This window comes from Erpetoichthys calabaricus, chromosome 13 (genome assembly GCF_900747795.2).
Source record: "Erpetoichthys calabaricus chromosome 13, fErpCal1.3, whole genome shotgun sequence".
Taxonomy (NCBI): Eukaryota; Metazoa; Chordata; class Cladistia; order Polypteriformes; family Polypteridae; genus Erpetoichthys; species Erpetoichthys calabaricus.
The window spans coordinates 103,524,893-103,542,195 of NC_041406.2; the positions used below are offsets into that span (position 1 = coordinate 103,524,893).

The 17,303-nt window shown below is 36.7% G+C and overlaps 1 protein-coding gene across 1 annotated transcript in view; it reads left to right on the forward strand.

The window, feature by feature from the left end:
- tex10 (testis expressed 10) overlaps positions 1–17,303 on the forward strand; it is a 120,231-nt gene that overhangs the window by 28,275 nt on the left and 74,653 nt on the right. Inside the window, exons 7-8 of the mRNA XM_051935563.1 lie at positions 3,934–4,072; positions 6,445–6,614. Of these exons, the coding sequence (XP_051791523.1) occupies positions 3,934–4,072; positions 6,445–6,614 (309 nt within the window). The remainder of the gene's footprint in view (positions 1–3,933; positions 4,073–6,444; positions 6,615–17,303) is intronic.

Here is a 17,303-nt window from a genome sequence, read left to right on the forward strand (position 1 = left end):
GATCTTGTACAAAGGTTAACTTTTTTTTTTCCTCTGTTTTTTCTGGTTCTTGTCATCTACTGATGTTTTGCTGTGATATTTCTTCAGAATCGCTGTAAAATATTTGTGGTTAGACCTCAGATGACATTGTCAGAGATTCATTCTGCTGAATTTACATTCTGTACAGTAATAACTTTTCAAGCACTCATTTTAAAGCAGTTGATGTTGTGAAATTATGTTTTGCAGAAAGACATAACCAAAGAAAGAATTTTTACTTTTTAAAAATGAAAGTTAATTAACCAGAAACTGACTGGCATTCAGGGGGCTAGCAAAAAAAAATGGTTGCTAGACAGGCATGGGTCTGAGCACATTTAATCATGAGCACCAAATACCAAAACTAAAATGAAACCAAACTTCAAGTCAGAAACAATTAATTCTAAAAAAGTCCTTAATCTAACTGATTATACTTTCCTTCACTAATACAAGTATTTTGTTTGATACAAAGTTTGGATAAACCATTGAGTGTGTCCTGCCATCTTTGTGGTGGAATGTAATGATGTTACAGTTAACCTACCACATGACCAGCAATGGAGTTCATTGCTACAAACAATGTGTCAGTACCCACACAATCTGCTTGCAAAATGTTAACACTCATTGAACAAGTGCAGACAAATTGGCAACAAAATTACAACAGAAAAAAACATAAATAAATATAGATACTAATACATCCAAAAATTTAAAAAATTGAGATAATGACAAATGCATTTTTGACTGCTTCAACTTGTAACCTTTTTTTTTTAACTGGTTAGCATTGGTGCAGTACAGTCTGGCAAAATTCAGGAGGTTGTAGATAATTGCAGGACAGCACACTGCCTGCAAAGAGAACAGTGCAAATCTGTCTCTATTGCTATAATCATGTCAGTTTTGCTAAAATGCTTCCAGACACTACAATAGCATATGTTTTGGGACAGATCAAACCGGACGTTCTGTTTCTCCCTTTTTGGGAACCACTAAATCCTCTTTTTTTGACTATTTGAATGCTTTTCATTTTACTAGTGCACACATTACTGACATTTTTGAGACTTTATGCATGTGGTTCCTTTTCTGTATTAATGCAGTATGTACTTTCATCAGCTTTAGATAGATCTTACTTTATTTGTCATTTAGTGTAAAAGTTTGTGGTATTGTTGCTAGGGAATGGTTTGTGTTTTTGTTTATGTATTAGTTTCCTTCTGTCTTGAAAGGGTCTAATGCTCATATTGATTTCTCTTTATATATTGAGCTGAAGGGAGATTATAGAGGAGTTTTTGGCTTGTTTTTAATTTTTATTTTTAATTCCTGTCTATAAATGTCTCAACAATAGCTATATGGAGGGGTCAGTTGTAAAAGCAGACTGTCTATCATATAGCGGCTCCTACTTACTACCTTGAAAGTGTATGTTGTGCTTAGGTTATATTGCTGTAATGTTTTATTTTTGTGATTTGCATATAAAATGCATTTCATTTTACTGAATGCTGAACATTGTTCTCTTTTATAAACTGCGCTAGGATTGACCAGCATCTATTACACTGTTCAATAGTCTCTGCAACCCCGAATCTCTCCTACAGTCAAACCATTCCTTTCCTGTTGTCTCCCAATGCAGTTTTGTTTTGGTTTCATGTATACAGAGCTTTTCTATCATCATATTAATTTTTTCAATGAAATTGTGGTTGTAGTATGAAACAGAAGGACAAAAGGTCACTATATAAACGTGGTACTGTGTATGGTGTTACATAATAGTGATTTCTGTCTTAAAACAATGGATAAACTATTCCAAAGGGACTGTGTACTGTGGAATACATTCAGGTTTTGACTGTTGATTAGCATTTCATATACAGTACTGTTTATAATTATGTTATGTGGAAATGTATCCTTTTTTTCTTATTATACTTGAAGCTTGGTGTTCTAAATACTGTACATCTGAAAGGGGTGATTTAAATTAATAATGGAAGAAGGTGGGAGAAACTAATCTGCAAAATCATGCAGGTGTTACTAACTTTTATATGATTAATCCTTGAATACACACTTGTGCTTGATCTGGGCTCTGTACTTTTGAATCACTTATTGTGCTAGCTGAATTGTCATATAATCACAGTCTTTATAGTTTACAGTGGCAAGAAAAAGCATGCAAATCCTTTGGAAATATTTGCATGTGTGAATAAATTTGTCTTAGGATATTGACCTTCATCTAAGTTGCAGTAATAAACAATCTCAGTTAACTAATAACACACACGTTATTGTATTATTCTTGCACATATTGAATGCATTATTTAAACATTCACAGGTGTAGGTTGGAAAAAGCATGTGAACCCTTAGGCTGAAGACTTCAACAGAAGCTAATTTGAGTCAGTGTTTAGCAGAACTTCAGTCCAATCAATAAAACACAATTGGAGTTGTGGTTTAGAGATATTCTTACCTATAAAAAAGGACGCAAAATACTTTGAGTTTGCTATTCACAATATGCATTTGCTGGTGTGAAGAATGCCTCACAAAAAAGATCCTCTGAAGATGTATGATCAAGAATTTTTGATTTTCATAAATCTGGAAAGAGTTACAAATGAATTATAATAATTTTAAATATTTAGCAGTCCACAACTACAACTCCAAACTCTTCATAAATGAAGACGATTTAGTACTGTGGCTTTTCTCTGTAGAAATGGGTGCTCAGCCAAGATTGCACTAAAGGCATGCCACAGAATGCTTAAAAAAATAGAATAATAACTAAAGTCTTGAAAGAATCATTGGAACAGGTTAACATCTCTGTTCATTAGTCTACAATATAGAAAACATCGAACAGTAATGGCAGGACACCAAGGAGGAAGCCAGTGCTCCAAAAAATACATCATTGTGCGCCTGACATTTGCCAAAGACCACTGAGGTATAATAATATCAGGATGGCTGTCTGCCAGCTGAAACCCAGTGGAAGCTGGGTGATGCAGTAGGACAATTAACCTAAACATCAAAGTAAATCTTCTATAGAATGTCTTCAAAAAAAGAAAATTCACCTTTGATGTGGCCCAGTCAGAGCCCAGACATTTACCTAATAGAGATGCTATGGATTGACTTCAAGAGAGCAGTTCTGTAATGAAGAATGGTCCCAAATTCTTCCTGAATGTTGTGCAGGTGTGATCCACAGCTACCAGAAGCACTTGTTAGAGGTTATTACTGTCAAAGGAGGCTTGACCAGTTATTAAATCCAATGTTCACTTTCTTTTTTTCCATAGCACACTGTGAATGTTCACCGAGTGTATTCAGTTGAGGTATGAAAGATTGTAAGTGTTTGTGTGTTACTGGTTTAAGCATATTGTGTTCATTTATATTTGTGACTTAGATGAAGATCAGATCATATTTTATGACCAATTAATATGGAAACCCAGGCAATCACAAAGAGTTCACATACTATTTCTTGCCACTGTAAATCACGCTTTATAAACTCTTCAGTTTCTTCCTGTTTGTAGAACTTGTGTTTAAATACTGTAATTGCAGGTATTTAGAGTGTTAAATGTCACTCCAATATATTGGATGATCAGTCTCCAAACATGGCACCTAAGAAATTTCCTTTCAAATTTAGTCACAATATATAGTTGAAAGTTATACATGGAGTAGCTGAAATACCCATCGTTTTCTAGGAAAAAGAAACTTCAAAAACACATCTAGCAAAATGTGTAATTAGCAGGTTCATTTTATGAAGTTAAAACTGCTATGTTTTTTAGCTGTATTTTATATTTATTTTGATTTAATATATAAATTGTTCCATAAATAGTTTTTATATCTAAGAAATATGCATATCATTGGCAAATAGTGTCCTGTTAAACTCCCTAATTTACCATTACAATCATTGTATTTCATTTTTATACTATATATACAGTAAGTAGTTTTTAATATTCATATTTATTTGCTCTGTGTCCATTTCAGCTGTTACAGAGGAGCTGTTACGTGCAGTTCAACTTCAGTACCAGCAGAGAAGCCTGATCATGCCTATTCGTATCCTTCTGCTTCGTTTCTTTAGAGCTTTGTATCTCCTAGAGAAGGAGGCTAATCCACAAATTGCCAAGTAAGTATATTAATATAATATTTTAGCTTTTAATTTTAACTATTTTTTGTATTCCTTTATCATTCACACAATTTTGAAATAGTCATATATGCTTTTTTGAAATTGGCAGATATTTGTCTTTTGTCAATACAGTATGTCTGGTTTATTGTTTTCATTCTCTAAATCAAGGAGAATTACTGTGTTGTGTAATTGCACGTTTATTTTTTCATCGGTATTGTTTTGTGAGTATTTTCCTGACATAGTATTCATAATTTATTATTTTTCTGTTCTTATGCTTGTTTTCTTTTTGGCTGTTGTTTGTCTGCTTCTTCATTGAGCAGTGATTAGTTACAACAGTTACATTTCAGTGTTTTAGGGCAGTCATGGCACGCTACAGTGACCATCAGTCTGTGCTGGAAAGTCGTTACATAGTCACGTAATTTCACTTACACTGTAATTTCCAGTTGTGTAATTTGAAGTATGACAAGATCAGCAACTACTGCAATTGCCAAGTTTGACATCCTATCAGTCTAGAAGTCGCATAATGTGATATTAGCTTTAAGTGCTCGGATTGGCAGTTTATATACAAATCTCTGAAACTTTCAGAGTACAGTGGAACCTCGGTTCACGAACGTCTCGGTACACGTACAAATCGGTTTACGATCAAAAAGTTCGCCAAATGTTTGCCTCGGTTCACGACCACACACTCGTTATATGAACAAGCCAGTTTCCCTTTCGGTTTGTACATGTTCAGTCTCTCCCTGTGCATTTCCTGTGCAGCGAGCAAGAGAGAGAGAGCGAGAGAGCGCGACACACACACACACACGCACACACACAGGCAGTGCGAGAGAGACAGACGCACACACACAGGCAGTGCGAGAGAGACAGACGCACACACACAGGCAGTGCGAGAGAAAGAAACGCGCACACACACAGGCAGCGCGAGAGAGAGAGACGCGCACACACAGGCAGCGCAAGAGAGAGAGAGAGATGCGCACACACACAGGCAGCGCGAGAGAGAGATGCGCACACACACAGGCAGCGCGAGAGAGAGAAGCGCACACACACAGGCAGCGCTAGAGAGAGACAGACGCGCACACACACAGACAGCGAGAGAGAGAGGGGGCTGGATGCCTAAGGTAGGAAGGCAGTTAAAGAATGCACTGGGCTTGATTTTGTTTTCACTTCTGTTTACAGCGATCGGTTCGTAGCGTGCATTGTTGCAATGTTACTTTTCTTGGTGGTTCATTAAATTACGGATTTTTTCAAATGTTCATTTTTTCCCTGTGCTTAAAACTCATTTAAAAAAAAAAAAAAGTGTTTTTAGCCAGCAGTTGGTAGCGCTATACCGTAAACTATTGCAGTGTTAGTTTTTTCTGTTGTTCAAGTTTTTCTCAGTGTTATTCAATGTTTTTACATTTAGTTTACTATTACACTGTGCATTCTATGGTTTAATTAACTATATTTGTGCTTAAAAACAGTTCGTATGGTCTGGAACGGATTAATTGTATTTACATACAATCCTATGGGGGAAATTGCTTCTGTTCATTACCAAATCGGTTTACGACCAGAGTTTTGGAACGAATTGTGGTTGTGAACCGAGGTTCCACTGTATGTGTTTACTCTGATCATACCATTCGTATATATAAGCCAAGATCATCTGATGAAAACCCTACTTGTTGCACTTCTTTTTTGTGATAAATTTTTGTTAACATAAATTAATCACTTCAAAACAAGAAATATTGCATTTCTTTTAATGAGTGCCTATTTAGCACTCTGCTTTGTCTGCATGTAAAACTAATTTCAGTCTTCATATTCAAATTCATACTGGATGCGTACTTACTATATTTTCTTAATCTGTGCTGCTTATTTTTTATTTTACATTATTCTATTATATAATAGTATTTCCTTTTTGATTTGAGTCTAAGTACTGTATAATTATGTATAGTTTTTATTTCAGTATAATAATGTTCTTAATTTGCTTTTGTATATAATTACAATCATATTCTGTTTTTTATTTTCTTATTAGTTATTTAGCAAAACATATTGCCATTCTTTCTTTGAAAACCAGTATATAAAGTATCAACAAGTGAATGCTTAAACTGACTATTTCAAGAGTCAATTGCAATGAAGTTAATTATTGTTGAATCCTAAATTTACAAGAAGGTAGATCAATTCATATTTATTTTTGTTTAATCTGAAAACCTATTTTAATACCATGATGTATATTATCGCATGAGCCATAACTATTTTGTAAGACAATTATTTATTAGGAAGTATACGATTAGGTTTTTAACTTTCGGTCCTAAACAACTGTCTGTTTTCATTACTGATTTACCAGGTATCTTTTATACTATATGGGATTATCTTACCTTGCAATTTGTTTTGATCAGGAGCAAGGTGCTTTCTCGGTGGTTGGCAAAGCTGCCCTTGCAATTGGCCCAACTAGGACCACGAAATGCACAGTTGTCAGCCCACCTAATTGAAATCATCCATGCAGCTGCTTCACGAGCTAACAAGGAACTTCTGCAAGGTCTGCAGGCACAGATCTGTCATTTGTATGGTAAGAATGACATCTTCCATTTTCAGTAGACAATGTCTCCAAAAAATAAAACATTTAATATTAAACCTAAACATTTTATGGGCAGGTAAAAACAATGGCTAAGATATTTGTAATATTTCCAGGATACAGATGTATGAATTTGAATTTGATGAAACTGTTTTTTTTCCTTTATTTATGCAAAAAAACAAACTGATTCTATGAAGGTAACAATTACATCCTTCTGTCTTTTGTAACAACCTTTATTTCCTATTACACATCAGGTTGCACGAAAAAACGAAAGCATGGTCAAATAATTGGTTTTCTCAAACAGTTTTAGAAATGGTGGATGCGCTGAATATATATAATATTCAAATCTGTATAGTACTATTTTTGGATAAGCTATTGAAGCTGCTTACCATGAACTAAAATATTTAACATCACTGACTAAAGAAACTGCTCTTCAGCAGATCAGGGGCATATGCTCACTTCCAATAATCACAAACTCTAAAAAGTTGTTTTTTTCTCAATGTCATCGGCTGATTTTAAAAGTGCTGGTGTAATATTGGTGCCAGTTTCGCTGACTGACATTACAAGTTCAGGTTAAAGTCTCAACATTATTTATCCTCAACCCAATAGTTTTACTATTATGTCTCTTCCACAGGCAAGTGTAAAGTTTCATATTAATGATACAAAGCTGAACCACGTCATAAATGCATATTTTTCTTGGTAATACTGAAAAATAACAGAACAGAATTCCAACTGTCTGTCTAACTGCCATAACTTTTTGATTATCACTTATTTTGAACAAATTAAACTTTTCAGTATAGTAACGGTAGTGTTGTGTGTTTTCAGTAAATAAAAAAGGGAGGAAAAGTAATAAGTCAGACTATTAAAATTTTCCTTTATCTGCAACAAACATTTCAATTAACACAACTAGAGAAAAAATAAAATATACAAAATGATGTACAAACAGTTAGTGTTTGGACTGTATGCATTGCCTTTGATTTCTTAAGTGTCCTCTAGATGGAGATGTTAATTCACTTTTGGTTACTTAACACTTTTCTAGCACTGTGATAATGTTTGGCATATTCAGTTTTGCTGTTCATATACTTATAACATTGGATGCAGATATGAACTGCATTATTCTTTCAATTACATTTCCATTGTACTTCCATTAACTAGTAAGAAATTCCCAGAAAATTTTAAAGGCAATGAGGCATCTTTTTGGTAAATGGGAGTACAGTCATGGCTACAAAGTATGCAGTTAATTTTTTTTTATTGGCCCTTTTTATTTCTTAGATTTTAAGCCTTTTTTTTTTTTTTTTTTTTTTTTTTTTTTTTTTTTTTGTGGCTAGTTCCTGTTTTTGTTGTGTCTGATAACTTGAAAAAAAAAATCTTAACATTTGTCTGACCACTCTGCTAAGTGACATACTAGAAGCACAGAAGTAGTAAAAGCCTATGCAGTGTTTCTATCCCTCCAATAATATTTGCAATTTACTGTTTTTTCTTTACTCACATTATTGATAAGATTAGAGTTCATCTGTGTGTGTTGTTTGTTTTTACATTTGAGAGATTATTTTTTCTCCTGTTTAAGGTATCAGTAATAAGTGCCTAAATGGTATTACAACTCCTTTCAGAAACAACATTTGTAATCTGAAGAACAAGAAGATACTGTGTCATTTGTTAGACATTCCTATCAGTTCAACATGTTTTTGTTATTTGCAATACTAAAAAAAACATATACAGTGCAAAAGAAATAATTTGCTCCAGTGGGGACTGCTTCAATAAAATATTGCCATGAAGTGAACAAAAAATCTTGGACAATACTGCAGATTCACATAGGTTAGAGCCCAAAAGGGTAAATGTCTATAGATTTTTATATATGTTGTAGAGTTTTCAGGGTTTGTCCAACTTGAAGTCTTTCCCTAGAAAAATCAAGCTGTTGAAAAATGAATGCTGCAGATAGAGTGGAAAGTATTGTTCATGTTACAGTGCTTTGATGAAAGTGCTTGTTATATGTTAAGTGGAGAAATAATGCTGTAGTTCTGACCCTACTAGTGTAAGTATTATAAGGACTGGGTTAAAAACGCTGTTTTCCATTGGCAAGACACTGTATGGATAACTGTCTCACTCTTGTAGCCTTAAGCCAATGTCAAATTGCCTGACTTCTACTCATAGGGTGTGTCAGACTTGCTGACTGCAGTAGCTGATCTCATCACCAGACCATGACAGTTTTTCATGAATGAAAATAGCTTGGCATTGCAAATTTACCAGGCTGCTGACAACTTTCCAGCACAGTTGTGCTTGCCCCTTTTTATGACTGCCTTACATAGCTGGTGCTGTGTAAGGGGTATGGTGAGTTCAGCTGCAATCTCAGCACGTTTTTGCCATTCTGTTGTACCAAAGCACCCACACCTCATCACTGCATTATATGCTTTGTACATGCATATGAAAATTGTTTGATGTTGTCGGTGCAAGTCGCGGGCTAGTTAGTGAGTCACTGGGGATGTTAATGGGGGATTACGCAAGATTATTTTAATGATTTATATTATCGATAGATTATATATAGATTTATATTAATGACTGAAAATCTGTAGAAAAGTTGTCTAATGTGACATGGCCTTTAGGTACATGATACTGCAAGCATATGGATTAGTTGAGTTTTTTGGTATAGTAGGGCATGTACAAGACTTTTTTTGCGATGCTAAATTAATCCAAAGACCACTGAATAGTACTGCCCACACTATGTGTATCCTTCAGCCTTCCACAGGAGCTCCCCATGCTTGTATTTCTAGTTTGAAAAGCAGTATCAAACTGTAAATGTTAGATAGGTAGGAGCACAATTCTGTAAATTTTTTGAGGTTGGATGGGTTAATATTACCAACTCCAATTCAGCTGGATGTATAACTCTTTAAGTAAACGGCCACATGAAATGCACAGGAGGTGGTTTTTTGGCCTATTTTCCCCGCTCCCTTAGTGTTGATGGGCTTACAATGAGAAATTATAAGATTTTAAAGCATATTACTTTCTTCACAGCAGTAATGTATGAGAGAGGTTTTAGGCTCTGAAAGTACAGGTACGCCTACTAAAAAGTCAGAACTGGTAGAGATGGAGGGAAAAATCTAAACAGTATATAAAAGTAGTAATATTGGGGAGAGTTCAGGACAAAATGTTCTGTCCATGTTTAAGACAAGTGTTTGGGTTCATTTTGGTTTGTAAAATGTTATGAGAAAAAAAGAGACCTCAATTTGGGATATGCAGTTTTCAAGAAAATGAAAATCATGTACTTCAAACTACAAAGTTACAAATGTTACTCTCCCTCAAGTCTGTTTTTTATAAGTTATACACTGTGAATTATGAGAATTCAATGTAGAAGAAAGCAGAGACGAAATCTCAAATCACATTGGGCCACCTTGTTGCATGTTTTATCACATTCGTCCGAATTAACCAACTATTTCTTCCAAGTGTTTTCTTTTAAATTAACTTTTATTATTTATTAATCATTTTCAACATATTTATGTGTTTAAGTTCATTAAATGAGTTTAAGGTGCTTTTAATGACATGCTATACGCATATCAGAGTAAATGAATGTCACCGTAGAATTTAAATGGATATAGGTATCTATTCCAACAGTAAATTTTAAGTATTGCACAATCTTTTCAACCCTACTGTAAATTTCAGTGCTCCTCTTGCAAGGAATTGCGTTAAGGTTAAAGCTGCACAATTCTTAGTATATTATGCTATGTATTATTTTCTCAGTCTTACTATGGAGATTATGATGACACTTATTTTCATTCCATTTTTGGATTTCAGTTAATGATTTTTCATATTAGGTGTAACATTTTCACACATTTTGTGCTTATAGTGGCTAAGGTTTCAACTTTACTCAAATGTACAAAAAGGAAATAATATTATATTGTGCAAAAATGTTTCTTAATGTTGAATATATTTTAAAATATTAGAAAGAATAGCAATATTGCCATAATGTTAACCAAATGTCATGATACTATAGTGTAGTGGCATGCATGGCAGTTCCCACCTCTGCTGTATTGGGTGTGTGTCTAGATTTTGGGTGATGTGGAATTGGTAGTCTGTTCCCATATTTCTGGACAGAGAATGATTTATAGGTACAGTTGTTTGAGAGGGTTATTGCTGTTTATTTAAAATGTTACTTTCTTAATGCTTGTACGCATAATTCACTTGTCTGTTTATAAATCATTGACAAAAGCAGTAAGTTCACCAAAGAAACGTTTAATGCCTTTGAAAACATTTGCATTTACTATTTGCCAATATAATTTTGAATTACCAATGACTAGAATGTGTAGTTAAGGAGTGTTTACAATAGGGCTGCACGATTAATCTTTTTTTTCTCATGATAACGATATTTATGACCCACGATCAGTTAATAAATATCGTCGCGATTTTACAGTATAAATACCAAACTGTTTTTTATGGGCTGAGTTTACGGATTGGACTGCGTCACTATGACGTTACTGCGTCTAGATTGCAAGCGCTTTCTGAAGCAGTAGAAGTCAATAGCAGCAATAACAGTCAGTCAGAATAAACATATGATGGCGGAGCAACGTGAGGAAGGTGCATAAGTGCGATCGTTAGTTCCTAAAAAGGGGTCATACTCAGTTGTCTGGAACTATTTCGATTTCGAGGAATGTGATGTTGATCAGGTACGAGTCTTGTGCAAACTTTGCTCCTGTTCCGTCCAAACGTCCCAAGGTAACACAACAGACCTCATCAACCACCTTAAAAGCCACCACAAAGTACACTATCAAGAATTTCAACGACTGAAGGCACAAACAGCAACAACAAAAAATTACCAGCCATCCACAACACAGACAACAATATCAGGGACATTGTTCAACGCAATACCATATCTGCATAGCTCGCAAAGACAACGGGAAATAACAGAGGCGATCACGTACCATATAGCCAAGGATATGTGTCCAATAACCACCGTAAGCAGTGAGGGGTTTAAAAAAATGATCGCAACACTTGATAAAAGATATAGCATTCCCTCACGCAACCATTTTTCCAATGTTGCGCTGCCCTCGCTGTATGCGAAATGCCGAAAAGAAATAGAAAGAGAAATTCTCAGGTTCAGCCTTGAATATTTTGCTGCCACGACCGACTTATGGTCAAGCAGAACTGCAGAACCGTATTTGAGCTTGACAGTTCATTTTATTGACAGCGAGTTTGAGATGAAAAGCAAGCTTTTGCAAACTTCGTTTTTCCCACAAGACCATACAGCGGAGTTTATTGCAGTCGGCCTCAAAGAAGCGATGTCCGCTTGGGGCTTGGTGGAAGAAAGACTTGTGTTCATCACAACGGACAACGCAGCTAATATGATTAGGGCAGCATCTGTGAATAACTGGCCGAGGCTACACTGGTTTGGTCACAGACTTCATTTACCAAAGGAATAATCGTCATTATTAATCGTGATAAAAATTTTGAGCAAAATAATCGTGATAATCATTTTTTTCTGTTATCGTGCAGCCCTAGTTTACAACCACTGTTATCTGCTGCAGTACACAAATGTAATTGCATCACTTTGAGAATTCAAATGTAATCCTGATGTGAAAAAAGGATCAGTCACCTCACTTGATTTGCCTCAAATAACAAAAGAGCACAGCATACTCCCTCAGTCAGCCTTAGTGGCCCGCTAACTTATTTTCAGTGTCATTAAGAAAGAAAAAAAAAAGTCTCTTTAAATGTCTTTTCCATTTTTTGTCTAAGATCTAAAGAAACATTTACATTGTGCACTACATTTCAGTCGTCTTCCTTTTGTGGAGTTGGCTAGAGGTTCCATGATCGTGTGTGTGTTCACCCTGTTATTGGCTGGTCCCCTGTCCAGGGATTGTTCCCATCTTGTGCCCGATGATTGCTGGGATGGGCTCTAGCTGCTCTGCAGCCCTGCCCAGGGTAAGTGGATTATGAGGATGGATGGAAGGATGAGGCAAAGTAAAGTGACTGATCTGGGCTTTGCTGTTTTGCTTTTTTACGTTTGCTGTAATAAAGACAAGGCACGACTATTGGTGTTGTCACAGAGTTCTTTACTTTGTGTGGACACCATGTACAAACTATGTGAAAGGTAAAACAAAGCTATATCTTAAGCACACAGACCCTATAATCTTTACACTCTTTATATAAACAGTAATACAAGCTACTAAGATGAGTAGCTATCATTAATTATTTAAATCATTACAGGATAGTGACATTAGTGGGAGCTTGCATTTAGCAGTATAAATGTAGCCTATGCTTGACTATATAAAATTTTTTATAGACTACTAGGGGGCTTCGTTCACCAGTCCCCGTGTTTGGTTTTCCGCATACACACTTTTAAGATTTTTTTTTTCTTTGAATTGTTGCTATTTCATTAGTTTCACTTTTATTTCAGAACTTCGTTTAAAACAATATTTGGAATCTTTCGAGTCCCAACATGCTGAATCTTTTAAATGAGGTCCGTGAGACATGTGTTTAATGACTTTGTATCATAATTCAGGATAGGTTTCTCTGTTTGGAATTTCAGCACAGACAAAACAATCTTCATCATAAGCAGTTAATAATTTTTTTTGCAAAGTAACCAATAAATGCATGTGAGGTAAACCCCGTTTTTGAAATTCTCTGACTTAAACTTCAAAGCCTTACAATATTTACATACTTTTGACATATCACCGATGTCCATATATTCAATCTCTATTTGCTTTTTCATTATTTCTCTGTGTAATAATGTCTCTTTGCGCTAATGCGATCTTTACTTTATTTGTTTTGACACTTTAGTTTTTTTTCTGCTTTCATGTTCTGTATCTTGCTCTGCATGTGTTTTGTGCCTACGTTTTTTTTTTTTAGTCTTTTGAATTCCACTGTTTTCATTATCTCTAACCTGCTCTGCATGTGTTTGGCCCCCTTGTTTTTTAACCTCTTTATGACGTTTTACTTTGTTTTCTACTCTTTGTCTTCTATTTCTGACCTCTCTTTGTCCTGCTTTTTTTCAATGACACCTGGTTGGTGGGGATTATTTTCCCTTTTTTCAAGTAATAATTTCCATTTGTTTCTGCTACTGCGATCTTTACTTTCTTTTTTTTATACTTTCTAATTTTCCTGCTTTCATATTCTTTAACTTTCTCTGCATGTGTATAGCGCCAACGTTTTTGAACATCTTTATGAAGTTCTACTTTGTCTTTTAATTCTGAGCCCGATTGCACGTGCTTTTTTTCAATTCCACTTGTTCCGGGCTGATTATTACTTTCCTTATTTTCTGAATTTGCACCTAGATTATTCTTTTTCTTTTTTGCATTTTTTTCTCTCCAACGCTTTTGAGTCTCTTTTCTCCATGCTGCTCTTTCTTCTTTACTTAGTCATCGATGTTTCATCTATAACGTATTGTCCTTTATACGCTTTATGAGCGCTGAGAACCCTGGATCTGTGTGTGCTCAAAGCCTTTACATGACTGAGTGTTTTTCTGCCCGTGGTTTTATTTGATATTGGTTGTAAGTAGGGCGTGTCTTGCAAAAATCTCATGTTCTACATCATCGCGAGACGGTCCTGGGTCAATCTCTTGGCACAAAGTCTCATGTTTAAGGTCCCTGCGAGACGCTCCGTGGCCATTCTCCTTCATCTCACGGGTCCTTTAAGTGTCTTCTATGATCTTCACGTTCATTCAGGAAGTGGACCCCGGAGGCTGAGAATACTCTGAGAGAACTTTTTGGAACTACAGACTGGGATATCCTGCAGGGATCTCATAATGAGAACATTGAGGAAGTTGTTGACTGCACTACTGACTACATCAACTTCTGTATGGACATTGTAGTTCCAGTAAGAACAGTACGCTGCTATGCTAACAACAAGCCATGGATTACAAGTGACATCAAGGGCCTTTTGAATCAGAAGAAAAGGGCTTTTAAAGACGGTGATCAGCATGAGCTCAAGCGCGTGCAGAAGGAACTCCGAGTCCAACTCAGGGCGGCGAAGGAGCAGTACAGGAGAAAGCTGGAGCAGAAGTTGCAGAATAACAGCATGAAGGAAGTGTGGGATGGGATGAAGATCATCACTGGCTGCAGCTCGAAGCGGGGGTACCACCATTGAGAGAGACGTGAAGAGAGCAAACCAAATGAATAACTTTTTTAACAGGTTTGACCACCCTAACCCACTCTCACTCTCACCTCGGAGTACTGCACCCTCCACACATCCTTCTGCTGATACCAGCATAGGAAAAACATCTCCACCCATAATAACAACAGCGCAAGTGAGCAGAGAGCTGAGGAGACTTCGTGCCAGCAAAGCAGCGGGTCCAGATGGAGTATCGCCACGACTGCTGAAGGTCTGTGCATCGGAGCTGGGGGGTCCTCTACAGCGCATCTTCAACCTGAGCCTGGAACAGGGGAGAGTCCCGAGGCTTTGGAAAACATCTTGTATCACCCCAGTCCCAAAGGTATCACGTCCTAGTGAGCTGAATGACTTTCGGCCTGTTGCTCTGACATCACATGTGATGAAGACCATGGAGAGGCTGCTGCTTCACCACCTTAGGCCACAGGTTCAACACGCCCTTGACCCTCTGCAGTTTGCATATCAGGAGAAGGTGGGAGCGGAAGATGCCATCATCTATATGCTACACCGATCCCTCTCTCACTTGGACAGAGGCAGTGGTGCTGTAAGAATTATGTTTCTAGACTTCTCTAGCGCCTTCAACACAATCCAACCTCTGCTCCTTAGGGACAAGCTGACAGAGATGGGATTAGATTCATACCTAGTGGCATGGATCGTGGACTATCTTAAAGACAGACCTCAGTATGTGCGTCTTGGGAACTGCACGTCTGACATTGTGGTCAGCAACACAGGAGCGCCACAAGGGACTGTACTTTCTCCGGTCCTGTTCAGCCTATATACATCGGACTTCCAATACAACTCGGAGTCCTGCCATGTGCAAAAGTTCGCAGATGACACTGCTATCGTGGGCTGTATCAGGAATGGGCTGGAGGAGGAGTATAGGGACCTAATCAATGACTTTGTTAAATGGTCCGACTCAAACCACCTACACCTGAACACCAGCAAAACCAAGGAGCTCGTGGTGGATTTTAGGAGGCCCAGACCCCTCATAGACCCAGTGATCATCAAAGGTGACTGTGTGCAGATGGTGCAGACCTATAAATATCTGGGAGTGCAGCTGGATGATAAATTAGACTGGACTGCCAATACTGATGCGCTGTGCAAGAAAGGACAAAGCCGGTTATACTTCCTTAGAAGGCTGGCTTCCTTCAACATCTGCAATAAGATGCTGCAGATGTTCTATCAAACAGTTGTGGCGAGCGCCCTCTTCTACGCAGTGGTGTGCTGGGGAGGCAGCATTAAGAGGAAAGACGCCTCACGCCTGGACAAACTGGTGAGGAAGGCAGGCTCTATTGTTGGCATGGAGCTGGACAGTTTAACATCTGTGGCAGAGCGAAGGGCGCTCAGCAGGCTCCTATCAATTATGGAGAATCCACTGCATCCACTAAATAATGTCATCTCCAGACAGAAGAGCAGCTTCAGCGACAGACTGCTGTCACTGTCCTGCTCCACAGACAGATTGAGGAGATCGTTCCTCCCCCAAACTATGCGACTCTTTAATTCCACCAGGGGGGGTAAACGTTAATATTTAACATTATACATAGTTATGGTCTGTTTTTTTCACCTGTATTATTATCATTCTTTAATTTAATATTATTTATTGTATCAGTATGCTGCTGCTGAAGAATGTGAATTTCCCATTGGGATTATTAATAAAGTATCTATCTATCTATCTATCTATCTATCTATCTATCTATCTATCTATCTATCTAGTCTTTAATTTCTCTATTATACAAAAAATCCTGAGAGATACTTTGACTGGATACATTATCCAAACAATATCTGTCTTCATTCCTTTTATTTTTCATACTCATGCTTTGCCTTTCCTTGCAACAGGTGCATCATACAAGTAGCCATGGTCTTTGGTTTCGTTTTTCTCTGTAAACTATTAAAGTATAGCTGTTTTGCGGAGTTGTCATCAAAAGACGGCATAGATTGGTTCAGATGAGTAGGTACTCTACAACCAAATCTTTATCTCTGTAGCCAAATTGTACATAGTGTACATATGTATGGGTGTTGAGTTTAGAAATTACCTACTGAACCAGTATAATTCAGTCAAATCTGAGTTGCACTCTGTCCTACAGGTGTATAATATTTAGAGAGGCCCATGTACTGTAGATCAGTCAAAAATCTCATAGGACACAGTAAACATCGTAAGGATTTATTTTATGCTAGTTAGATTGGTTTGAATGAATTTCGGATCTTTTTTGTTTTTCTTTTTATTTAAGAGTTGTATGGACCGGAGTAAAACTAATTACTATACATAACAAGATGCAATATATGCGGAAAGTGCCAGCATCATGGCTTAGATTAACCTAATGTTCCATCTCCCTTCTTGCAAAAAAGGCGTTTTGCATTGGAGGTTCTTTTTTATGTAACATAGAAATAATTTCCAAATAGACATGATACACTTGTCCTAGGAAAAGTTGTGTGATATATGAAGACCACCAAGTTGGTTGACTCCATTACAAGGCCTCTTTTGTTTGGTTTGATATGACGTCTTGCCGTGGTAATTAATAAAAACCTCTAGCACAAAATTTGCCACCAAACATCAGGCAAGACTTTCTTTCATCAGAAGACTGAACTATTTGC